Source organism: Sinocyclocheilus grahami, unplaced genomic scaffold (assembly GCF_001515645.1).
Source record: "Sinocyclocheilus grahami isolate Dianchi unplaced genomic scaffold, SAMN03320097.WGS_v1.1 scaffold990.1, whole genome shotgun sequence".
NCBI classification, from domain to species: domain Eukaryota; kingdom Metazoa; phylum Chordata; class Actinopteri; order Cypriniformes; family Cyprinidae; genus Sinocyclocheilus; species Sinocyclocheilus grahami.
The window spans coordinates 260,192-287,061 of record NW_015506169.1 but is presented as its reverse complement, the minus strand read 5'-3'; the positions used below and the strand labels follow the sequence as shown (position 1 = coordinate 287,061).

The following is a 26,870-nucleotide window of genomic DNA, read 5'->3' as shown; positions in this document are numbered from 1 at the left end:
TGGATAAGTTGTTGTTGAACTTGTTGACTTTTGATGAGTTTGAGCGCGTGATGCGCACTGTGAAAAAGTGTGTTGGAAACACAAATTGAAGGCCAATCTGCACCTTATTGATGGCATTAATATACTGCATCTGTGCCAGTGCGTGATGTAATAAAACTGCAGCTGGTTAATAAACGTTTTATTTTTATTTTTATCCATTTTATACAATCCGCCTTCATTTAGCAAGTGCACTTGCGCATAAACAATTTTCAAGTTCAACACTTTTTGTTCCATTCGGTTGTGGATGCTGCTGATTCACCGAGACCGCCGCGGCTCAGCAAAGAGACATGCGTGTGTGTGTGTGTGTGTGTGTGTGTGTATGTTTTCCTTTGAAAAAATTTCCCCAGAAATACTTCGCTATTTAAAATGCATTTTTCCTTACAAATTGTATTATCAGCATAACAATTTGAGTAAATGTGTAAAAAGTATGGCATGATGCCATCCTTCTAGAAGTGCATTTATGTTAAAATTGTAACATAAATGATCAAGTTTAGTTATTCTTATTTCTTTATTGCAAAACGCTAATACTGGCACCGTTTTGGAGAGAAATGGGCCCATATCATGGTGTGTGATGCTGAGCTATGAGTTTCTAATGGTGTTTGTATTTGCACTGTTCTAAACATTAATATATTATGTGCAACAACAGCATGCTGTCTCAATGATTTAAAATCAATTTTTTCAAACTTTATGATTTAAATGGGGATGATTGTACTGAGAATTACTTTCATCTTTTCTTCGACTGAATACTGTTTCCGTGCTGTTTTAATGTATTTTAAAGAGTTGGCAGTCAAAATGAAAACTGCTGGATGAAAGATATTCTTCATTCTTTATGATAAATAAGATAATGTGAATTACAGAATGTACAACGTTTTTAAAATGTATCAATTGCGGTGTACAGCGTTTATTATGAGGGGGAAGAATCCACAGCTCAGTACTCACTAGTCAATACTCATGAGTACTTTTAAATAGGCTACTCTTTTACTCTTACTCAAGTAGTTTTTTGGACATGTACTTTTACTCTACTCACACTACGTTTTTTGGAAGGTAATGGTACTTTTACTTGAGTATATTTTTTCAGTACTCTTTCCACCACTGGTTCTCAGTTATGTTTCCTGTAACTATCAACTTTATGTTCTCGTACAGTTCCTGAAAAAAAGGTCAATTGTTTGAGTTCATATTGAGATCTCTGACTTTTACAGACTTTTGACATTGTTGAGACTCTGTGAGGTTGTCATGACTTGTAAGTGCTGCCCTACAATACATCTGTTTTTGCCACGCTAAACTTAGCAATAAACACACTGATAATGATGCACCATAAAAATATTTAATCAGCACAAAGTAATTTTTATGAAGCAAAATGTCAGATGCACAAACACTATAAATTTAGTAAATCTCACTGAAAATGCTTAAGCATTCTATGCTCTAAAAAGTATGTAAATTAAATAAAATTTGGATGTAAATGGTCCTCCTCCAGTCATAAATGTAGGTCCGAAGCACTGCATCAGCATGTTCATCTAACTTTTTTTTTATTCATTAGGTCCGTATTTCTTAAAAATCCATTACTGCCACACAACAAGCAAGCAGTATACCATTGGCTATTTGTCACAAAATCGCAGATTCCTGTGCAAATGCTTTCCATTTGAATATTGTTTGGAGCACAACATTTGGGCAAGATGTGGAATGATATTTGTTTAAATAAAATACAGAAAATAAAATGAAACTTTTATCTAATGAATTGATTAATTGAAGAAATAATCAACAAATTATGCCTTAAACAGGTTGCATCCAAAAGTGGAAGTACTACAGATTTACTAGATTTCCAGCAGCACCAAACTGCATCGCCAAGAGAAGGAGAAATTTCTCAATACTTTTTTCAAAACTCTTCACACAGTTCTCCTAACCATCTTTCAACTTGGCACAGCAGTTACAGGTTTTTTTTTCAACTGCTTACATTTTCAAAACTTTGCTTCTTTTTTTCAAAACTTTACACACAAATCCATGAATTGCACACACAAAATGTAAAATGCCTCACATCTCTTGCAAAATGTAGCACTGCATTCAAAATATCACAAACACATCTCAAAAACAAACATTTGCAAACACCTTTGCCATAATATTAATTCCTGTTAGATTTGTGTGTTACACAGAGAATTGTGTGTTGTGTTTTATGAAATTGAAAACTGAGTCAAAAGCTGAGAATTAGTGTATGTTTTTTGCAGATCTGGTGTGTGCTTCTGCTGTTTGAGTGTCAGCTTTCAGAAATTGTGTGACAAGTAAAGATTTTGTGTGTATGCAGTTGAAAAAAAAACTGTAATTTCAGATTCAAAATGTGATAAAACTACACTAAAACTGCACTGAAATGCATGTCTCAAATCAACTCATTCTTCCGTTACACTAGCAAAGGCTTTCAACCAACAAACGTCATACAATGTTTTCTATTGTAAAAATATCATTACAAAACAAGAATGATACTCTCTACTGTTCATAATTCACTGCAGTATATGTTACATGGTCCAGCTTTACATTACAGTACAAAATTATTCCTAAGTTTCCCCTTTTGGATAGATGATGATCAGTGTTGGGCAAGTTACTCTGAAAATGTAATCAAATTACTGATTACTGATTACTCCTTTTAAAAGTATTCACATTACTGTTCTGATTACTTTATTTCAAAAATAATTCGTAATTAGTTACATTACTAGTTACGTTACTTTTTTCTCCATGAAATTTATGAAATCCCAGCATAAACACTCCCGATAAAGATTAGTTATTAAAGCATCAACATTCACAGAACACTGTTATTTTTAACTAAAGCAAGCGGCTGCTGCGTGCATGGTTTGGCATGAGAGAAAGAGCGCTGCATTTATAATCTCTAAAAGACATCTGCTCATCTCACACATCTCTGTTATAACACAATAAATATATGCATAATGAATCTTTCATAATGTCTACAATTCGTGTGTTATAATGAGAGGATTCGTGAGCATGCACATTTCAGCACTGCATTGCTCAGCAAACATGTGTTATAGCCTAAATAGAAACTCAGCATACGCTTGCACCTGTTAATCGTTTATATTTTATATTAGTTCATGTTGCTTTTGTGCAATAGATGAATAACAATTTATTTGTTTTAGATATTTTATGTTTAGATATTTCTATTTTGCGGGAGCAGGTCTCTAATCCACCGGCACTTGACTCGACAGTGTGTGAGCTACATTCTTTTTGCAATCTCTAGATTATAAAACACTGCATTCTGTCAGCAATGTAACGCGGCAGTAACGTATAGAGATCTCAGCTTGTATCTATACTCTAATTACTATTTTTAAAATTATAATGCGTTAAATTACTCCGTTACTAAAAAATTTATTATGGTAACGCATTACTAAGTAATGCGTTACTGCCCAACACTGATGATGATGAAGCAGTATGTAAACATGTGCAAATTGGCTTGTATAGTACATAAAGTGTTGGTGGTGTTTGTGTCAAAGTGATAAAAGAGTTCATGTCATTTGACAGAGGTCATCAATTCATGCATTTTGTGCTAAAGCAGTGACAAATGACTCACAGATTAACCCACATAGACTGATGTTGTGCTCGCTGTGTAAAGAGTTTTGAAAAAGTGACACATTTGTCCTGTGATTGTAAAAAACTGTAAAGTTTGTGCTGCTGCTTCAACCCAGCTGCAAAGACTTCAAGATGTCCAACATCATGGTGTGACATATGAAAGACAAAGAAACATTTAGCACACTATATTAAAAAAAGCAGAGATGTATATCATTCAGCTTAAAAAATCATCAACATTTTTGTTCCAATTCGTCCAGCCATTGATCTCATTTTTGATATTTACTCCCAGTGGCCATTGCTTTTCATCACAAACATTTCCATCTCTTATACTCATGTCTATATATACACTTTCAGCTTTCAGTGTTTCAGAAGGGTGATGCTCATCTTGGGTCAGTTTTCTCCTAATTATTTGTCATACAGAGAAGTGAAGCTGATCTATAATAGGCAGTCGGTCTATTGTTACAGTGATTTGATGCTTACTCTCTAGATACTGCGTATCTGCACACGTTACACCCCCGACCAGGACACAATGACGTTCTCTGACGGTCTCACGCTGAACCGCACACAGATGCACAACGCTGGCTTCGGCCCGCTGACAGACCTGGTGTTCACCTTCGCAAACCAGCTCCTGCCCATCGAGATGGACGACACAGAGACAGGACTACTGTCTGCCATCTGCCTCATCTCTGGAGGTGGGCCGCTCCTGCACACACACCACAACAGATAGGCCTGTCGCAATAATCAATATATCGACTTGTCACACAATATATGTACATGACCTCAATCATTTTTTTTTTATTACATTTTTTTTTGCAAACAGATATACTACTTACAGGTGACAAATCAAATACAAAATAACCAAGGTCAACAAAACATACATGACAGTCAGTATTACAGTATGACACACTCACATCTGTGAGTGTGTGTGTGTGTGTGTGTACCTACTTAACCATATTTTGGGGACAAATTTGTACCCAAAAGTGAGCAAAAACTGACAAAATCGCCAAAAACCTCCCTTTGGGGATGTCCTCATTTGTAAAAACTGGTATAAAAATAAAGTTTTTTAAAACAACTTGTAAACAAAATGTCACATAGCATTTAATTTACCTCAGGCTAGTCATCAGTGTCCACAGTTCGTTAGTGCGCTAGATAAATGAAGTCTTAACATTTCACAGAATATTAGACTATATACTCATTATATTTTACTTAATTATTTAATGTATGTTTAAATAAATGTTTTATGAAAAAGGCTATGACAGCCACTGTGTAAATTAATACATTTTTAACAACAAATAAAAACGGGATAATTTAGAAGTTGTGTGCAATTTACATGTTTGCATGTTTGGGCTCTTTTTAATTGTAACCTTACATTGAAAGGGACTTTGACTGAAACCATACCGAACCGTGACGTCAAAACCGAGGTATGTCCCAAACCATCATGTTTGTGTACCGTTACACCCCTAGCGGAAGTGATAGCACTGCCCTCCTGTGGTCGTGGGAGTTTCTTCATCATTCAGAGGGTTCATATTCTGTTCAACAGCACTCTGAGGGATGGGCTGTTTGTGATATCTTATTAATTTATAATGTCTCTGATCATATGCTATCTCTGTAGATCGCCAGGATTTGGAAGAGCCTTCAAAAGTGGACCAGCTCCAAGAACCCCTGCTAGAGGCTCTGAAAATCTACGTGCGAAAGCGCAGACCCAGCAAGCCACACATGTTCCCCAAGACCCTGATGAAGATCACAGACCTGCGCAGCATCAGTGCTAAAGGTCAGCATGAACGCTGGTTCTTCATTAGGTCAACACTGAGGCGTAGCAGGTGTAGTAACTTACCGATCTTCATTGAACGCTGAACTTTCAAAGTACTATAACTGGCATAGACCAGCATCCCTCGAATCCTAAGATGTGTTTTATAAAATACGGGTGAATGACTGATTAAAATTGGGCTGATTCTTAATCCCTGACCCCCAATCCTAAATATGTTTTGACAGTCTTGTAAGTATTTGTTTCCAGTGTTGGGAAGTATCTAGTTACTTGTAACTAAATTATGTAATTTAATTACAAAAAAAAATTAAATTGTAATCAGTTACAGTTACTGAGAAAAAATGTGTAATTAAATTACAGTTACTTGTTAACAAAATGTTAATGATTACAAAGGGGGTTACTTCTGATTTTTTTTTTTCACCCACATACAGATTTAATTGATTTCTTTCATAAATTGCAGTGACTGCTTTAAAATATGAGACACCAGTGTTTCAGGAGTTTAGGACACATATTTCGATAACTGTTTTATTTCCTATTTGATAGGTTTATGTAAATGCTTTTATTTATTTATTTTTTTAAGACTAACTGTTTTTTCGAAGTCATTGTTTTCATTGATTTTATTTAAAAAACAGTAGTTATTAAAATATTTCTTGTTATGGTTTTAAATCTGTATTAAACCTCAGAATGATCTCAAATTACAAAGAGGTGCTAAAGTCTGATTTTGTGGTGCTTGTGCTTTAAAATTAATGAAAGTGATGAAAGTCTGACAGTAATCAGTGTTGAGTACTACTGCAATGTTACCCTGCCTGCTTTACATGTTTCAAAATTATTAACAGTTGACAACATTAGAATTTTAGAAAAGTTACTTTAATAAAGTAATTGAAATATTTGCACTACTTATTACATTTTAAATAGGGTAACTTGTAATCTGTAACCTATTACATTTCCAAAATAACCTCCCCAACACTGGTTGTTTCTAACCCTAAAGCACTATATTATTTCAACTCTTTCATAGTTAGTTTGCAATTAATTTACATATACGTTTTGGGGTGCCTTGCAATAATAAAATAATGGGTAAGCATTTATAATAGCAATAGAATTTATATTTCCAATTTTTTGCATTCAAAATATATCACAGTTATTTTTCTTTGTGCTAAAATCTGTATTTTTTTTCATGTGGCAGTTATAATTTTATAAATCTTTTATAATTATAATTATAATTTTTTTCAAGCCAGTGTAAGTGTGAACATAATTACTTAATGATAAAGACTGAAGCTGTGTCTCATTTCAAAGTCTTCGCCTTCCAGAGTCAGCCACAGGATAGTTAATTTCAGAATAGTAGCCATTATAAAATTGATCATTATTCCTTCTGAAGCTTATTCCTTACTGTCTTTCTTACTTTGGAATGTATTCCCTTTCAGTCGGTCACGTTCGACGTTATGTCAGAACAGACTGACGAATGGGGTCTCGCCCAAGAATTTGCATCGCGAGCTCCGCCCCGCTGTGTGGGGCGGAGCAGCACGAGCAAGGAGCAGCACGAGCAAGTCACATTCAGGCTTTCGCTTCGGAGCTGAGCACATCTCTCTGCTTGTATCACCGGAGTGTTTTGCAGCAATGAGTCTTCAGTGGTGTTGGTGTGACAGCGCGATTCAGCAGTTCGTTGAAGAGCATCCTGCTTCTTTTCTCCAGCTCCTGCATTCCCCTGAGCGCTTCAGCGCCTCTGAAGGAACTTATTTTCTCTAAAAGAACTATACGGGTTGTGTTTGCGTCTTTTTAAAGATGTCATACCACCCGTGCGTTTCTGGGTGCGGACGATATATGGCTCCACTTGACGGCCACGATCGCTGTCTCACGTGTCTGGGCTTTCAGCACGCTGAGGCTGCGTTCGTGGATGGTTCATGTTCTCATTGTGAGAACATGACCATCTCGGCATTAAGATCGAGACTCGATTACCTTAAATGGTATAGAGTCCCCTCTGCCACACCCCAATCTAGTTCCTCTTCCCGTGAGAGGGCTACTTTGGCTGGTGGCCAGGGTGATCTAAGGTTTACGGTGTGGGCTTCCCCGACGAGACAGACTCCTTGGGCCGCACCCCCCTCACAAACACTGCAGCCCATGGAGCTTCTGGTTGAGCTTGCTGGGCCCTCTCACCAGGGTCCCAGTGTCTCATTCGGAGCTCAAACCGTTCTGGTGCTACCTCCTGGTTCACTGCCCTCGATGGCGGGGCGGCCAAAGGGTATGCTGGGATACCCCCAGTGGAGCGCTCAGTTGCGATGCAATTGTGTCCTCAGAGCGCCTCCACCTGGCATGGTGGTCCCAAGCTCCCGTCCAAAGCCTGTAAGTTCTCATCCACGCTTGTGGCCAAGGCTTACAGAGCTGCGGGTCAGGCCGCTTCTGCCCTGCACGCCATGGCCACCCTTCAGGTCTACCAGGCCAAGGTGCTCAAAGAGCTGCACAAGAGCAGTGCTAACCCGGGAGTCTTGCAGGAGGTGCGCACTGCTACCGACCTTGCCCTCCAGGCGACGAAGGTCACTTGTGTCTCCTTGGATCAGGTGATGTCCACTTCGGTGGTCCAGGAACGCCACCTATGGCTGAACCTGGCAGACATGAGGGAGTCTGATCGGACTCAGCTCCTCAACTCCCCAGTCTCTCAGGCTGGCCATTTCGTGGTCGAGAGTTTTGCCCAGCAATTCTCTGCCGCCCAGAAGCAGTCTGAGGCCATAAAACATATTATAAACCTTCATTGAAAGAGCTGTTTCCTCTACCTCCGGGTCCCGAGAGGCCGTGGATGACAGTAGGCGATGTGATACCTCGCTGCTCTCGTCCCCCTCTTCCTTTGCCAGTTTCCAGACAGAGCCGGCTCGAGAACACATTGCTTTCTCACGCCCCCTTTGCCATGTCTCAGAATCAGACGAGTATCATCACTCTGCCCTCGCTAAGGGACGCTACACCTCCCATGTCAGGGCCGTCTGTTCCGCCTCACTGCCCCACTGTGGGTACGCCTGTAGTTCCTCTAACCCCGCTGGTTCGGTTTTTGGGAGCCTGGCTACAGCTCTCCAGTCAATCCCGCTGGCTCATCCGAACGATCAGGCTCGGCTATGCGATTCAATTCGCCCGGCGTCCCCCCAGGTTTTGGGGTGTTCGGGCTACGATGGTGGGCAAGGATGCTCCTATCATGCGCAAGGAGGTCGCGACCCTGCTGGCAAAGGTCGCGATAGAAGTTCGGCTTCTACAGCCCCTACTTCATAGTACCAAAGAAAACAGGTGGGTTACGGCCAATCACAGACTGTTTCTTCGGTTTGCTTTCAAGGGGCAGGCATATCAGTACAAAGTTCTCCCATTCGGGTTGTCCCTGTCTCCCCGCATCTTTACGAGGGAGCTCTGGCTCCTCTCAGGGAACAAGGTGTCCGTATCCTCAACTACCTCAACGACTGGCTGATTCTAGCTCACTCTTGAGTACAGTTGTGCGAGCACAGGGATCTGGTGCTCAGACACCTCGACCATCTGGGTCTTCGGGTCAACTGGGAAAAGAGCAAACTCTCCCCTGTGCAGAGGATCTCTTTTCTCGGTATGGAAATAGACTCGGTCGCTGTGTTCGCACAGCTTACAAGCAAGCACGCACAGTCACTGCTGAATTGCCTGAGTTAATTCGAAGGCAAGAGAGCGGTTCCACTGAAATTATTTCAGAGGCTCCTGGGGCATATGGCATCCGCAGCGGCGGTCATACCGCTCGGGTTGCTTCATATGAGACCGCTTCAGTGCTGGCTTCACAGCCGAGTCCCGAGATGGGCATGGCAACAGGCCTGCCACCAAACCTTCACCCTGTGGTTAGACCCCTCGTTTCTACGGGCTGGTGTTCCCCTAGAACCAGTGTCCATGCATGTTGTTGTGTCAACAAATGCCTCTGCCACGGGCTGGGGTGCCATGTGCAACGGACATGCTGCGTCAGGCTCCTGGACAGGACCCCGACTTCAGTGGCATGTCATTTGCCTCGAGTTGCTAGCAATATGGTTTGCTCTGCACCGCTTCAAGGCCCTGCTGAAGGACAAGCACATTCTGGTCCATACAGACAACACTGCGACCGTAGTGTACATCAACCATCAGGGCGGTCTATGCTCCCGTCGCATGTCGCAGCTCGCTCGCCATCTCCTCTTGTGGAGTCAGAAGCATCTGAGGTCGCTTCGTGCCTTTCACATCCCGGGCAGTCTCAATTGTGCAGCCGACAAACTATCACGACTATCACGACAGCAGTCTCGCCCCGGGGAATGGAGACTCCATCCCCAGTCGGTTCAGCTGATTTGGGAACGCTTTGGAGACACTCAGGTAGACCTGTTTGCCTCTCCAGACAATTCCCACTGCCAGTTGTTTTACACCCTGACCGAGGGCACCCTTGGCACGGAAGCTCTGGCACACAGCTGGCCGCAGGGCCTGCGCAAGTATGCATTTCCCCCAGTGAGCCTTCTTGCACAGACATTGTGCAAGATCAGGGAGGACGAGGAGCAGGTACTCATGGTTGCGCCTTATTGGCCTACCTGATTCTCCGAACTTGTACTCCTCGCGACAGCCCCTCCCTGGCCAATCCCTCTGAGGAAGGACCTTCTTTCTCAGAGACGTGGCACCCTCTGGCACCCGCGTCCCAAACTTTGGAACCTACATGTGTGAGTTCTGGACGGGTCACGGAAGGTTTAGGTACCTTGCCACCTCAGGTGGTAGCTACCATCACTTCGGCTATGGCCTCGTCTACCAGACACGCCTATGCTCTGAAGTGGAACCTCTTCGTCACTTGGTGTTCTTCATATCGAGAAGACCCCTGGGAATGCCCGATCGAGTCAGTGCTTTCCTTTCTTCAAGAAGGGTTGGAACAAAGGCTGTCTTCTTCCACCCTGAAGGTCTATGTGGCTGCCATTGCAGCTCACCATGATCCTGTTGACGGTAAGTCTCTTGGGATACATGAACTGATCATCAGGTTCCTGAGGGGGGCCATGAGGCTCAATCTACCTCACCCTCAACAAGATCCCTCTTGGGAGCTCGCAGTTGTTTTATCCGCACTGCAGAGAGCTCCTTTCAAACCCTTGCTTTCAGTGGAGCTAAAATTCTTATCATTAAAAACTGTGCTCCTGACGGCTTTGGCTTCGGTTAAGAGGACTTGCAGGCATTTTCAGTTGACGAAGCGTGCCTGGAATTCGGACCGGCCAACTCTCATGTTATTTTGAGATCCCGGCCTGGATACGTGCCCAAAGTTCCCACCACTCCTTTTAGAGATCAGGTGGTGCACTTGCAAGCGCTGCCCCCGGAGGAGGCAGACCCAGCCCTGGTGCTGCTCTGTCTAGTAAGTGCTCTCCGCACTTACATAGACAGAACTCAGTGCTTCAGGACCTCAGACCAGCTCTTTGTCTGTTACGGAGGCCAGCAGAAGGGAAAGGCTGTCTCCAAGCAGAGGTTATCCCACTGGATAGTGGATGCTATTGTCTTGGCAAGACCTGCCATGCCCCCTAGGGAATATACTACCCAGTGCATTCTGTGTTAGGTATACCCTTTGCTCATGCTGGCCTCACGACAGGGTGCTATCACTTACGCAGGTCACTGGAAGACAGCCATTGTGGCGTTTTGGAAGTGACCCCAGTCGTCAGTCTGTTCTGACATAACGTCGAACGTGACCGACTGAAAGGGAACATCTAGGTTACGTATGTAACCCTCGTTCCCTGAAGGAGGGAATGGAGACGTTAAGTCCCTTTACCTCAATTGTTGTTCTGCTGAACGGCTGGGTCACACGGCTCGGCTCCTCAGCGAAGACTTGAATGCGACTTGCTCGCTCTGCTCCTTATGTACCCACACAGCGGGGCGGAGCTCGCGATGCAAATTCCGCAGACCAATGTACTCAGCGTACCATTGGCTCGTTCTGTTACCACTCTAAGGTGATTGGGCTCTTGGTCGAGACCCCATTCGTCAGTCTGTTCTGACGTAACGTCTCCATTCCCTCCTTCAGGGAACGAGGGTTACATACGTAACCTAGACGTTGATATTTAAATGAATGATATTTAATTTTTTTTTAAAAAAGCAAATGAGGTGCCTACAGCAAAACAGATGGAGCTCACAGTGAGTGTTTCCTGCAGGTGCAGAGCGAGTGATCTCTCTGAAGATGGAGATCCCAGGATCAATGCCTCCCCTCATCCAGGAGATGCTGGAGAATTCAGAGGGTCAGGATGGACAGAGCTCCTCAGAGCGCAAAAACAGCAGCAGCTCCACGGAGCCCAAAGCCTCGGCCCCCTCCCCGGAGCCCAACGGCGGGGCCACCTCCTCCAGCGAGGAGCCCTAAAGTCCAAGCGGCTCAAGAAACCTCAGACTGAGAGACTGGACCTCTCCAGTGAGCTGGATTTCTGCTTTAAGAACAGACGACGGCTGGTGTATAATCAAAACCGCTTGTGAGAATTACACACACCCTGCAGTTCGTATGTGTGTGTGTCCCAGACGCCCACCTGTGACAGATTTGAAGCTCCTCAGGTCTCCTGTATGGATTTCTTCATGTGCATGATAAGCTGTTACTTTTTATTAATTGATTTCCACACTTTCTCTTTCATTCAAGCTGATGCATTCATTGTACATATCATCGTAGGTTTCTATGATGCATTTGTTGGTGCTTTTTACATTATCTAACATGCTCATTTATAAAGGAGCCAAAGTCCTTTAAAATACACATATATAGAATGTTTTTGCATATAGGCTGTATGGAACTCTAATATTTTACATCGGTTTGTATATTTAGAGCTGTTTCAATTCAGATTTTTTTTTTAAATCAATCTCTATGTTCACTTCTCTATTTAGGCTGTGGTGATCAGTAATCTGATTTCAGGCCTTCATACGGAAGAAGGCTTTAGTAACTGACTTCAACCACTCTCTGTCATACTCACCCTCATGTTGCTCTAAAACTGTATGCTCAGTTGTCAAACTCCATATATATATATATGTATATATATACAGTAGTCAACATTTGAAGTAGATCAAAAAAGTTCATCAAAGTTGTCCTAAGACAAGAACTCTTTTTGGTTTTAGGTTTTAGGACAACTTTGATGAAAGGTCTTGATCAACTTCAAATGTTGACTACTGTATATACTGTATATATATATATATATATATATATATATATGAGTTCAGCTCATGAAATATGGGGGCAAAAACAAAAGTTTTGCTTTTATAATTTTGTTCACTGTATATATACTGTATACTGCCATTCAAAAGTTTGGGATCAGTCAGATTTTTTATGTTTTTCTTTAAAAACATTAAAAATCTGACTGATCCCAAAGCATAAAGTTTATGCATAAAGCTTCTTATGCTCATCAAGGCTGTATCTATCAAAAATACAGGAAAATACAGAAAAATGTGATTTTGTGAAATATTATTGCAATTTAAAATAACAGATTTTTATTATAATATACTTTAAAATATAATTTATTCCTGTAACGTAAAGCTGACTTTTCAGCATCGTTACGCCAGTCTTCAGTGTCACATGATCCTTCAGAAATCTTTCTAATATGCTGATTAATCAATGCAGGAAACAGTTGTGCTGTTAAATGGATAAAGTGAAAGAGATAGAAAGTGATATAAAGACTTACATTGTTAGAAAAGATTTCTATTTTGAAGAAATTGTTCTTTTTAACTTTTTATTCATCAACGAATCAAAGAAAAAAGTATCACAGGTTCCAAAAAAATATTAAGCAGCACAACAGTTTCAACACTGATAATAAATCAGCATATTAGAATGATTTCTGAAGGATCATGTGACACTGAAGACTGGAGTAATTATGCTGAAGAAAATTCAGCGCTGCATCACAAACTAAATATATTTTAAAGTATATTAAAATAGGAAACCAAAATTAAAAATTGCAATAATATTTCACAATATTACTGTTTTTCTGTATTTTATAGATACAGCCTTGAGATATAGAGAGACTCCATTAAAAAAACATACGAAATCGTACTGATCCCAAACTTTTGAATGGCGGTATACAGTATATACACACACACCAAACTAGCTTTTATGTCAACAGAGTGCTGCAGGGGGAAATAATAATAATAATAATTTTTGAATGCAAACCGATTCCATTTTGAATGCTTTTGGTTTCATAATCCCAAAGTCAGTGGGTTTTTCCCCAAATGGGTTAAAATGTTTAAATGCCTGAAATAAACATGTCAGTAACACCTTGTCTTTAAAAAGGCGGCTGCTTATGTCAAGTGGATATTAAACGTCATCTAGCTCAGTGGTGGTGACGTTGATAGTTTATGTAGCGACTTCATGCAATTATATTTAGTCTTCAAAATTCATACAAATTGTGTTCATTTGTGAAGGTTATTTTGATAAAACATGAAGCATGAAAACCAAACATGAATCAACTTTTGGTTTGTCACAGAGCTTTTTTTCTGCACTAATCCAAAAGCCAATGGATAAATCCTATTGCTCATTTGGTAATACTCACCACTTATCTTACAAAGTTATCTTAAAAAATTACATCATCCCTGCAGCACTCTAGCTTCTATTACAAAGCTATCATATTCCATCAGAAGACTTGGAAAATAGCAGCCAAGTCATATGAACTACTTCTGTGCTACATCTATGGTGATCTTTTGCAGCCTCAGTCCCTGTTTACTGTATAGAAGAGCAACAAGTACTTTCTTCAGAGTCACAGGTTTAAATGGCATGAGGAAGAATAAAAAGGACAAACCTTTCATTTGGAGAGAATTTAAAGCAGTAAAACTATCTGTCCCATCTGGGTTAAACTGATAGTCATATGCCGATATGAGTGTTATTTTGAGATCAGTGAGAATGGCAGAGTCTGGTTCACTCGAACGCACATTGATTCAGGGCCAAGTGACCAGAATGATCAAACTCCTTTACAAATTGCATCTTTTTTTGCAGTAACTCAACGGGACTTTGCAATTTTTTACAGAGCGACTGACAAGTCAGTTGCGCTGCAGCGAGCACATTGTACATTCATCTCTGTGTGCACTCATAAGGGAACCTTGTTTTTGTGTACAGATTTTTGTTTAGTTTTTTTTCAACTGAAACAAGTTTTTTTCTCAGACAGGGTTATATGATGGCCTTCAGCTCTGATCAGTAAGTTGTAGCTCTGAAGAGCTTCATTTAACCTGATCCTGAGTTTGTAAAATACCTCTTACTGAAACACAAGTGTCGCTGGATTACCGTCTTTACAACGGGACACTGTCTTTGGCTGATTAATGATCAAATCCAATGCTATGTTTCTTAGAACGTGAAATATAAAGGCTTCAGGTGCCGGCTGTTTGTCTGCTTGTAAAGCAGTTTGTCTGCATAAAGACGTTTTAGTTTTTAAACTCTCATTACACTTATAAACTACCCTCCTGAGAGTACAGGAGACAGATGTTACTGTCATATTATTTTTCATGAATTGGTGTCCTTATTTTACATTTATGTTCCTTGAATGGGTGGATAATTTTGTGTAATTTTGTAAATTCTAACTTGGAACTAAACTGTAATCATGTATCTAATCATTTATTCCCGTATAAATCTTTGTTTACTTTTGCTCTTAAAGGGATAGTTCACCAAAAATGAAAAATCTGCTATTTACTCGTCCTCATGTCATTTCAAGGCCATGGAATTTTCAGCATGAACATTCCGCTAATCGTTTGTGTTCCATGGAGGGAAATACATCATACGGTTTTGGAATGACATGAGATTTGTATATTACTTAAGTCTCAAAAAGGTAAATGTTGACAATTTTCATTTGTGGGTGAACTGACCGTTTTATGTGAACACACATTCACCTGACTACGCATCTGCTCTGAAAACATATCAGAAGAGAGAACAGACTCACTCATCCGAATGAGAATAAGAATGACCAACTCTAGATGATATGCAGTATTTATCTTTTTTTATTCATTTTTTTTCATATGTAGATTAGAAAGCACGAATGTTGTGCTATGTCTTTTGTCTTTAAAAAAAACCTGAGGGAAAGTGCTTTGTTTTTGTTGGAGCAGCATGTGTCTTTGAAGTTAACAAATGAAACAGCTCATGAATGTCTTTATAAAAACCCACACCACCCACAATTCCCTCACTACAATCCGCACTCGTTAAACTGTAAGCTATGGAAGCTGTATCCTTTCAATTATGTAAAACCAATTTTTTTCTAGCTAGTTGACATTGTGTTTGAGTTAGAATATATCTAGCATAACTATGTCACGAGAGATTTTCAGAATCCAAGTTTAAAACTTGCTTTTAAAAATCTCATTCGGAAACAAGGGTTATCAAATGTGTCTTGTTATTCTTTGTTAAAATTACCTCGCATGGACCGGCTCGATCGCAGAGGGTCCGGCCATCTCATCTGGATTGTTCAATAATGCTTTATGCTGAATGTGATCTTGTTCGAAGCTTGTCATGTGTCATGGCAGAGATGCAACCGTGTGCTTGTTATTTTCTATCCTTTAATAATAGGAAACATCATGCTGTTGTCATACTGTATGCCGATACAGTTTTTACCGCATTTGTTTTGCTGGCCTTTGTACAGAGAAACAAGCGATGCAATTATAGAAGTCAATTATCATCCTGTTCGATTGATTTTAGAGCTCTTTATGAGCTTACATGAGCTCTGAACCCAGTGAAAGAGCAGAAAGATCAAAACCAACATACACACGTTTCAGATGGGAAATGTTCAAATCATCAAGATGTTCATTGAAGCCCTGTCAACTGGCAGTCAAACACTCTGACACCAAGGCCTAATGATGGAACAATCCTTCAGCAATTAGAATAAATAAATAATAAAAGAAGCAGCTCTTGAAGCATGAAACCATCCGCTTGTTTTTAAAACCTGTGGACTCCAGGAGTTTGGATAATGACAATTCAAGATCAATATTTTTCTGCTGAACCACAAGTGTTTGTAACCATTTGTAAATTCCTCTGTTTTGCTTCTGTCTTGTTTGGACATTAACAATGCTTTTGTTCATGTTTACCATTGCCGTTACATGAACCCTTCTGGCAAAACAATAAAAATGTATTTATTTTAAAAGGTTTGGGGGAGGTCACTGTATATAGTATATAAATGGCCCATGACGAGGATGCAAGCACACAGGGTTCCTACACGTTTTCCATTCCAAATGTCCATACTTTTCCAGACTCAAATTTCCAAACCTCTCGGTAGATTTTCAGACCATATTTAACATAATGGTTCATGTAGTATTATTTTCAGCTTTATATTTGGTATGTAGTACAGTCATCTGTTAATATTTTTATTTTCTCAGGGTTTTTATTGATTTTCTTAACATACAGAGTCCCTAAAAATAAATAAACTTTTGCATGAACACGAGAAACTTTTTTGTGCCCTTGAGAAACTATTCACATGCGCATAGGTTATTTAAAACTAAAAATGATCATGCGTAAACATGCAAAAAAATTCCTATTTCTTTTGTATTGCACTGCCATCTTATTATGAATAAAACCTCTCTTGGCAGGTCTTCCAGTCAGTTCTATCAAACCTTGCTTTACAATTAATCCAGCAATATTAATTTTTAATTAGCCGAAAAGAACACGTCACACCTCTGTTTATCAGTTTGCACTGGCTACCTGATCATTAATGCTGCTCGCATTAAATTCAAGACTGATGTTTGCCTACAAAACCACCACTGGCTCTGCACCCCTTTACCTAAATTCATTACTTCAGACTTTTGTGCCTCTAGAAGCTTGCGTTCTGCACGTGAACGGTGCATTATTGTTCATCCCAAAGAGGCACTAAATCACTTTCACAGACTTTTACATTAAATGTTCCCTCCTGGTGGAATGACCTGCCCAACTCAGTCCTAGCAGCTGAGTCCTTAGCCATCTTCAAGACTCGGCTAAATACACATCTCTTCCATCTTTATTTAGTGACCCCCTAACTCTAGCACTCTCTATTCTTTAAAAAAAAACCTTGCTATGTGTGCATTAAGCTGAGACTTGTTATATCACTGCGCTTTTGTTGATTTTGATTGCTTCAATTGTCCTCATTTGTAAGTCGCTTTGGATAAAAGCGTCTGCTAAATGATTAAATCTAAATGTAAAACAAGTGCATGGATGCACATGAATTAATAGAGATCTATTTCAGGGTCCCTATATATAGCCTATGTATAGCCTATTGTACTGTGTAAAATGCCTAAACCTTCAACTTTTCTCTTAGAGTTGACTATGTTTTTGTTCAATTCTTCTCTTTTTGTTTTTGCTCTGTCTAAAGCAATGTTTTTGTGTCTTTGGAGAACTTTCCTATGCAGAGCAGCTATTTATGGTTCTAGTTATGCGTCACTAGAGTATTATCCATGTAAAACGTCCTCTTTATGTCCTTGCATCAATCTTGGCTAACACTTTTTTGTTAAGAGTTGATCGTTTGGATCTAACTTTACACAATTCAAATTTTATCATATTTAACCATCTTAACCTGTATAATTGAGTCTGTACCTCCATTCTGAGTTCGTTATTGAAAGCACTATTTAAACGTCAACATTTCTGTTGAAATAAAGCTAAACTTGTCTTGAACCCAACACCACTGAAATGCTATAAAAAGTTCAGGAGACCAACTAATAATTTACATTTCATGTTTATTTCCAAGTCGTCTCAAAAAGGTGAGTCGTCTCTAACGCTGAACCATTAAAATGTGCTAAAGCACAGCAGTCTAAATTTCTAAAAGCTGCTCAGAACAAATACAATTTAATGATAAAAAACAACATTGTCAATGTATCATAACAATAATACCAATAATAATAATATAGCAATAACAATAAAAAGAGTAAAACAGCTACACAGTAGAAAGAATTCAACATCACAAGTGAAGAAAAAATAAAATGGAGGGTAAAATGTACAAAATTCTGCAGGGCAGAGGACAGTGAACCTGTTCTTCAACAAGCATTCTTCTGAACTGAGAGAGAGTGTGTGTGTGTGTGTTTTCTAGTCAAACATATCGTCGTTATCAGATTCTGCAAAGTATTTGACTTCTTTCTTGGCTCGACCGGACCGATCTCTGCCCGAGTCCAGACGGCTGAAGCTGTTCATGCCTGCATCGTCATCATCTTCATCATCAGACGCTGCCTTCTTTGGTTTCTACATGACAACACACACACAACATTGTAAGACACCTCCTCGTGGGTAACTGCAAGCTCTAGAATTTAGATATTTAGACAATTAGTCAAAAACACAGTTCATACTTGAGTAACAGTGTGCAAAAAACAATCCATATAGTTTAGAAAATATTGTGGCATCGTCGTTATTTTGAAGCTTTAACTGGTACTGGTTTGAGCACAAGCCTGGATTTAATTTTAATATTGTGCTGTAAAGTACAACAATCGCCTGACCGCTGGCGCCCTCTGCAGGACAAAAACTTAATCACCCTATTTATTATCATAGTGGAGATGAATTAAAATTTGGACTTTTTGACTACTCTGCATGACTAGTTTGTTTCTTATCAAAGCATTTTCCATTCTTTACACTCTTATAGTTGGATCTACTTTAAAGATTTTATTCACATGAAAAGCCATTGTAACTAATACTATCCAGAACTGTGGCCTGTTAAGCATGTTACCAAATCAAATCATTTGTGCTGTGTTCTAATGGATGTAATAATACCATGTTTCCCATTCAAAAACCAATCATTCGTTTCAATAATGTGTCAAAGGGTTTTGCATTATTATTTTCAGGGCTGACAACTGATTAAAAAAAGAATCATACAAATTTCTGTCATTTATCGTGAATAACCACACCTAACATTAAAAGTTGTAACCATAAATTTACTTTCACATTGAATATCCAAATGAATGTGGAAACAACTATGAGCAATTGTATAGATTACATGTGACCCTGGAGCACAAAACCAGTCATTAAGGGTTAAAATTATATATTTTTCGTTTATGCCAAAAAATCATTAGGATATTAAGATCATGTTTCATGAAGATATTTTGTAAATTTCCTACCGCAAATACATCAAAACTTAATTTATGATTAGTAATATGCATTGCTAAGGACTTCATTTGGACAACTTTAAAGGTGATTTTCTCAATATTTAGATTTTACTCAATATTCAGATTCCAGATTTTCAAATAGTTGTATCTCGGCCAAATATTGTCCTATCCTAACAAACCATACATCAATGGAAAACGTATTTATTCAGCTTTCAGATGAGATGATAGTTCATATATGAGTCTATACTGTAACACACGCCAAACTTCTATTTTTTAAATCAAAATAGCTGAAAATAATTCAACAGCAAATATTAATTTAATAATATTTTTTTCCACCCTTAATTTGTTTATAATAAACATATTCACACAAATGCTATTATCCGTATTACACAGACGTAGCTTACAGTGTTTTCAGTAGAGGATAAATCACTCACCCTGCTGGTGGCAGTCTTTCCAGGCTTCTTCACAGGGCTGTACTCATCCTCCTCTGAGCTTGACTGCTTCCTCTTCTTGCCTCGGCCTTTGCCGCCCCCTTTCGGTGCTGCTGGTGTTTTTTTAGTGCCTGTGTCTGAGTCTGAGTCCCAGAGAGAGGTCTCAGGCTTCTTGGCTTTTGCTGGAGCTTTCCTCTGTTTAGGAGCTGTGTCTGCACGTTTCTTAGCTGGAGTACCACAACAACATGATTTCAATAGATTGGAAATGAGCTATTCACATTTACTCGTTAAGATCGTTAAGATCTGAGCACACATGCTAGTCAAGTATATATGTTCATTTAAGACTGAAACAGGATGTTGAATAAAAAAACATGATGGGTGAGACCCCCTGGTTGCATGTTAAGACTGTGCCTTAAGAACTAGTTTGACTAACTGGCAGCTAACCAAGTGGATAGTAAGTCTTTATTTTCAGATGCAAATTAGATCAATCTACATTTTTATGTACAGTAAGTGACTTTTGTCTTGCAGAAAAAATTAAGTGTCTAAATTTTAAGACTAGTCTAAGCCGTTTATGCAAGCGGTCACAGATTTTCTCCATCGGGAATTGACTGGCTTGTACAAAGTGTTTGTGCCGTTACAGTGATTCTGTGGATTGTGAAATTATTTTAGAGGAAAAGACTTCATTTCAGAAAATGCAATCATTCCATAAGTTATTACATTTTGATTAAATACTGCTAGGACAATCTTGGTTACACTTTATTTTAAGGTGTCCTTGTTACAGTGTAATTATAAAGCACTAAATACATTTAAGTACTGAGTAATATGAATTAACTACATGAACTTACTATATGGTTAGGGTTAGGATTAGGGTTTGTTTGGCTTTGGGTTACTTGCATGTAATTATGCATAATTCATTGTTATTATAATAGTAAGTACAGGGTGTCGCCTCTTTCAGCATCTGTTCTGTGCAGTCAGCAGCAGAGAAGCAGCGCATTCAGCTGACCGTACCACAGCAGACTCGTCAGTAAATGAGTACAACAGTGTTTCCAAGCACCTGATGCTTACTGTTTGGACTAAATATGAAATATGAACGTAGTTCATATGTTAATATCTACATAGTTTGTTACTCAGATGCAGGCAGTGCGCTGCATGTGACAAAAAAGTAATATAGCCAAAAACCTCTGCATAGTCGCTCTTTAGTGTAGATGTATGTTGATTTTATCAGACAATGTAGCGATTATAAATCAAGATTTAAGGAGTAAAGTGAGAGTGACACCTGGTTAACATGTAGTAATTAATGGGTCGTGTTTAGTCACCATTTATACTTGTTTTATGTACAGGTGCGTCTCAATAAATTAGAATGACGTGGAAAAGTTTCAAATTGTGAAACTCGTGTATTAAATAAATTCAATGCACACAGACTGAAGTAGTTTAAGTCTTTGGTTCTTTTAACTGTGATGATTTTGGCTCACATTTAACAAAAACCCACCAATTCACTATCTCAACAAATTAGAATATGGTGACATGCCAATCAGCTAATCAACTCAAAACACCTGCAAAGGTTTCCTGAGCCTTCAAAATGGTCTCTCAGTTTGGTTCACTAGGCTACACAATCATGGGGAAGACTGCTGATCTGACAGTTGTCCAGAAGACAATCATTGACACCCTTCACAAGGAGGGTAAGCCACAAATAATCATTGCCAAAGAAGCTGGCTGTTCACAGAGTGCTGTATCCAAGCATGTTAACAGAAAGTTGAGTGGAAGGAAAAAGTGTGGAAGAAAAAGATGCACAACCAACCGAGAGAACCGCAGCCTTATGAGGACTGTCAAGCAAAATCGATTCAAGAATTTGAGGGAACTTCACAAGGAATGTGGAAGAAAAAGATGCACAACCAACCGAGAGAACCGCAGCCTTATGAGGATTGTCAAGCAAAATCGATTCAAGAATTTGAGTGAACTTCACAAGGAATGGACTGAGGCTGGGGTCAAGGCATCAAGAGCCACCACACACAGACGTGTCAAGGAATTTGGCTACAGTTGTCGTATTCCTCTTGTTAAGCCACTCCTGAACCACAGACAATGTCAGAGGCGTCTTACCTGGGCTAAGGAGAAGAAGAACTGGACTGTTGCCCAGTGGTCCAAAGTCCTCTTTTCAGATGAGAGCAAGTTTTGTATTTCATTTGGAAACCAAGGTCCTAGAGTCTGGAGGAAGGGTGGAGAAGCTCATAGCCCAAGTTGCTTGAAGTCCAGTGTTACGTTTCCACAGTCTGTGATGATTTGGGGTGCAATGTCATCTGCTGGTGTTGGTCCATTGTGTTTTTTTAAAACCAACGTCACTGCACCCGTTTACCAAGACATTTTGGAGCACTTCATGCTTCCTTCTGCTGACCAGCTTTTTGAAGATGCTGATTTCATTTTCCAGCAGGATTTGGCACCTGCCCACACTGCCAAAAGCACCAAAAGTTGGTTAAATGAGCATGGTGTTGGTGTGCTTGACTGGCCAGCAAACTCACCAGACCTGAACCCCATAGAGAATCTATGGGGTATTGTCAAGAGGAAAATGAGAAACAAGAGACCAAAAAATGCAGATGAGCTGAAGGCCACTGTCAAAGAAACCTGGGCTTCCATACCACCTCAGCAGTGCCACAAACTGATCATCTCCATGCCACGCCGAATTGAGGCAGTAATTAAAGCAAAAGGAGCCCCTACCAAGTATTGAGTACATGTACAGTAAATGAACATACTTTCCAGAAGGCCAACAATTCACTAAAAAAAAATTTGTATTGGTCTTATGACGTATTTTAATTTGTTGAGATAGTGAATTGGTGGGTTTTTGTTAAATGTGAGCCAAAATCATCACAATTAAAAGAACCAAAGACTTAAATTGTGAAACTCGTGTATTAAATCAATCAATGCACACAGACTGAAGTAGTTTGAGTTGAATTACTGAAATAAATGAACTTTTCCATGACATTGTAATTTATAACAGAAAATATATACAGTGGTGGCCAAAATTATTAGAACACTAGTATTTAGCAGCTAAAACATGTTTTTAGGTCAGTTATTTCTATCTTTTGCTGTAGTGTGTCAGTAGGAAATATCAGTTTACATTTCCAAACATTAATTTTGTCATTAATTGTAATAATCCAGTGAGATTCTAGTTTGCTCCACACAGAGACCTGATCTGATCATCATCAGTCTGTTTGGAGTGACATAAAGAAACAGAAGAAACTGAGACAGACTCAATCCAGAAGAACTGTGTCTCCAAGACACTTCAAGAAACCTACCTGCAAAGCTCCCTAAAAACGATGCACATGTGCACATAAAGCTGCTTTAAACACATAGGATGCTCACACCAAATGTTGATTTAATTTAGTTAATAGAAGTTAATTGATAAAGAAAATCTATTTTTGACAGCATCCTCATTTTACAGCATTTTTACACAAGTGCCTAAAACTTTGAACAGTTCTGTAGCTTTGCAGGTAGGTTTCTTGAAGCGTCTTGGAGACACAGTTCTTCTGGATTGAGTCTGTCTCAGTTTCTTCTGTTTCTTCATGTCACTCCAGACAGACTGATGATGATCAGATCAGATCTCTGTGTGGAGCAAACAAGAATCTCACTGGATTTATTACCAATTAATGGCAAAATGAATGTTTGGAAATGTAAACTGATATATCCTACTGAATTTTTCTTTGCCACTGATGAGTTGTTCACAATAACATGTAGAACACATAAATTAACATTTTGAGTTCATGTTGACTTTTCACTTTCATGTTGTACCTTTTTTAGCTGGAGGTTTGTCAAAAGCAGAACTGCTGGAATATGATGAGAACACTGGACCCCTGTCATCATCGCTGTCTGACTTCACAGCTGATGAACAAACCCACATTATTAACACATGTACTCATATGTTTACTGTAGTTGCTTGTTGGCAGAGACATGATAAACCACCACTGGACACATACCGTCATCGCTGCTCTTGTCAGCAAAGGTAGCTTTAGATGACAACACCGTCTCTGGATCCTTCTTCTTCGCTGGTGAAGTGGACCTGAACATGGATTCATTAAAACTGAAATGAGCTGCATTCGTATTTAATTGTCACCTTCAGCATAAGAGTAAATGCATACTACATAGTTTCTAAATGGGTGGATCTATCAAAACCTATCAAAAACACACAATTTTCATTATTCTCAAATTCCTGTTATCCAGGTTATCATTATTGTAAAATTACATTTGTTCTTCAAATTATATTAAAACAATTACTAATATTAATACGATTATATTTTTATTTAAATCAGCATAAAGGTAGACCAACTTATAAATGGGTAAAACTTTATTTTAAGGTGTCCTTGGTACACGTAACATGTACTTACTATTATAATAATAATAAATTATGCATAATTACATGCAAGTAACCCTAAGCCAAACCCTAACCATATAGTAAGTACATGTAGTTAATGAATATTACTCAGTACTTAAATGTATAATTACACTGTAACAAGAACACCTTAAAATAAAGTGTTACCTATAAATGCATAGTAAAATTTTACATTTAAATAGTAAAAGTAAACAATCTGTATTGTATAAAGCACTATAGAAATTTGACTTAATGAGTTGAATTTTTACAGTACATATTTTTATGAAGTATTTATATTGCATTACAGTAAAAATAAATGTGTTTGCTTGTCATTAAACTAATGTCACAATGCAAAGCTCTTAATGGTCTTATTTTGTTTACTCAAAAAAATGCAATTTCTGAAATATGAACCTAAAATGTTTGTGACAGGCTTTGAGAGATTCACCCAAACGTGAATATATATACAACATACAAATTAGTAAATGTTGTTATTGGAGGGGAAATGTCATCGTCATCATCTTCATCGTCGTTGTGTTGCTCTGTGTCTTTACTGGAGCGAACAGGTGACGCTGAAGCATCATTCTCCTGTTCTTCATCACCGTCCTCCTCTTCCTCCTCCTCAGAGAAGTCAAACGTGTACTTGGCCTTCACAGCTGTGAAACAACACAACACATTTCAGGTTATACATTTGTGAAGCGTCATTTTAACACGATATGAGTACATTACTTTTGTTGCAAAATACTCAATCTAAAAATTAGTAACAAAATCACATATACACTACCCCCTCTGCACTATTTTCAAAAACTCAATCTTTCAGGAGCTGGTCAATTACTTCTTGCATAGATGTTGAATGGGTCATTCCATGTCAAATCAACCAAATTTCAGAAACTTCCCTGGCTCATTGTTTTTTGAATTTGCTAATATTTTTTCCCGAAGAAAGATAAACATGAAAGCCAAAATATTAAATGCTATGGATGAATATTTACTGAGTAATACATTATTTTGTAGAGGGTGGTCAAAATGGCCATTTTCACCTGAGATTTAGAGCCAAATTTCAGGGGGTTAAAATGACTTCAGAAAGATTGCAGTATCATAATGTTACATTTACACAGAGATTGGTTGGTCTGTTAGTAAAATATGTTGACTTTAGTTGTCTTCGTTGCATTATGTGCAACCATGGGTTCAATTCAAAAATTGGGAAACAGCACTTTTCAAGTTTTTTTCTCCAAAGTTTGTATGCCCATAACTCAAGAAGTATTCATGTATTAATTAGTCTTAATGCCCTTTTAGACTTTTTAGGGTCTTAACAGACATTCCTTTTGGCATCTTCATTTTTAAGGCCCTATATGATTCAGTTCCAGAGGTATTGGGATCTCAATACGGCTCCAGGAGTAAATCGTGTAATTAAACGCATTTTCAATGGTCAGAAACCAAATGTGGGTCTGAAGAACAAATAATGTTGATACTAGAGATGTATCTGGTTGAGTTGCCACGAAATGACCCAAATATGTTTTTTCCATCACCCTTCATGTGTACATAACAGTCCAGCCCACTGATAGCCATGCAAATATATATATGGTGAAATAAAACTAATTCTGTATCGGCCTACTGTTGCATGACATGAACCGTCATATCACCAAACCTGATTTAAATGACGAAAACATTAGCAGTACAGAAGTGTTGATGGAAGCACACACACCTGAGGCTCTCCTGTATGAGGTGTCTCTGGGAATAACAGGTTCATTTTCATCCAGCTCATTGTCGGACCGATCATTATCAACTTCATCATCATCTGACCACGGATTCCTCTTCTTCACTTTCTTAGCTGGACCTTTAGGAGCTGCTGGCTTCCTTTGTCTTGGAGCACCTGAAATAAAAATATTAAAAACATAAGCCACATCTGAAAGTAAACTGAAGTTAAACAGAGTGCCAGTATTTATTGTTACCAGGTTCCTTCTTCTCTCTCTTCACCCGAGGAGCTTTGGGTTTGGCTCCTGGATTGGGAAGGCCGGATGGAGAAATGAGGGAAATCTCTCCTTCATTGGAGCCCAGCGCACTGTCCTCATCAAACTCCAGCTTCATGTCTACCTCAACCTGACACAAACACACATCTTTAGACATGCACAGACACACTACCAGACTTTTATTAGCTGTGCTTCAGCCTATTTAGGTAATTGATATAGGGCTCCAGACTATTACATAAACTGATAACAATCGCAATATTACTATTGTTTATCACAAATAAGTGCTGTTATTATTAATAATACGCAATTTGCCTCACTTTAGTTTATTTGACAGTAAAGCACAGAGTGAGTGTAAGTTGGGGTGCTGATGTAACTTTAATTACATTAACAACATCAATGTCTGTAAGTGTAAAAAAACTCATTGTACTGCACCAGCTGGATGGTTAAAATGCACCTTAAGTCCTGCATAGAATTAATACCTGTTGCACCAAATAGGTGTAGTGCTAAGTTAAGGCAGATGTGAAGTGTAATGAACTGTAATATTTATTGTCGATTCTTGCAGGATAAGTGATATAAAGCTGCACACTAGGGCTGTCAAAAAAAAAATTTGAATTTCGAATATTCGTTGAACTTAAAATAAAAATCCAAATTTTTAGGCGTGCGTTAAGGAGGCAGTCTTATCAGTGGCGCACGAGATGCGATGACGATGTAAATGTCACTGCATTATAATGTATTTGTTAGCCTATCCAGTTAAAGCCACTAGATGCATTGTTAATTACAAATACTGCGGGAAAAGAGAAGATCAA

General features: G+C 38.9%; 2 protein-coding genes across 2 annotated transcripts in view; one reads left to right on the top strand and one right to left on the bottom strand.

Annotated features, from left to right (window-relative positions):
- The window catches only part of LOC107565243 (retinoic acid receptor beta-like), a 94,161-nt gene extending 82,477 nt beyond the window's left edge, over nucleotides 1–11,684 (top strand). The window contains exons 6-8 of the mRNA XM_016250459.1: nucleotides 4,091–4,295; nucleotides 5,216–5,374; nucleotides 11,482–11,684. Of these exons, the coding sequence (XP_016105945.1) occupies nucleotides 4,091–4,295; nucleotides 5,216–5,374; nucleotides 11,482–11,684 (567 nt within the window). The remainder of the gene's footprint in view (nucleotides 1–4,090; nucleotides 4,296–5,215; nucleotides 5,375–11,481) is intronic.
- Nucleotides 11,685–17,945: 6,261 nt separating this feature from the next.
- The window catches only part of LOC107565242 (DNA topoisomerase 2-beta-like), a 48,069-nt gene continuing 39,144 nt past the window's right edge, over nucleotides 17,946–26,870 (bottom strand). The window contains exons 29-35 of the mRNA XM_016250458.1: nucleotides 26,047–26,194; nucleotides 25,800–25,967; nucleotides 24,573–24,753; nucleotides 23,709–23,791; nucleotides 23,524–23,613; nucleotides 19,747–19,970; nucleotides 17,946–18,458 (exon numbers count right to left, since the gene is read on the bottom strand). Of these exons, the coding sequence (XP_016105944.1) occupies nucleotides 18,306–18,458; nucleotides 19,747–19,970; nucleotides 23,524–23,613; nucleotides 23,709–23,791; nucleotides 24,573–24,753; nucleotides 25,800–25,967; nucleotides 26,047–26,194 (1,047 nt within the window). The 3' untranslated portion in view covers nucleotides 17,946–18,305. The remainder of the gene's footprint in view (nucleotides 18,459–19,746; nucleotides 19,971–23,523; nucleotides 23,614–23,708; nucleotides 23,792–24,572; nucleotides 24,754–25,799; nucleotides 25,968–26,046; nucleotides 26,195–26,870) is intronic.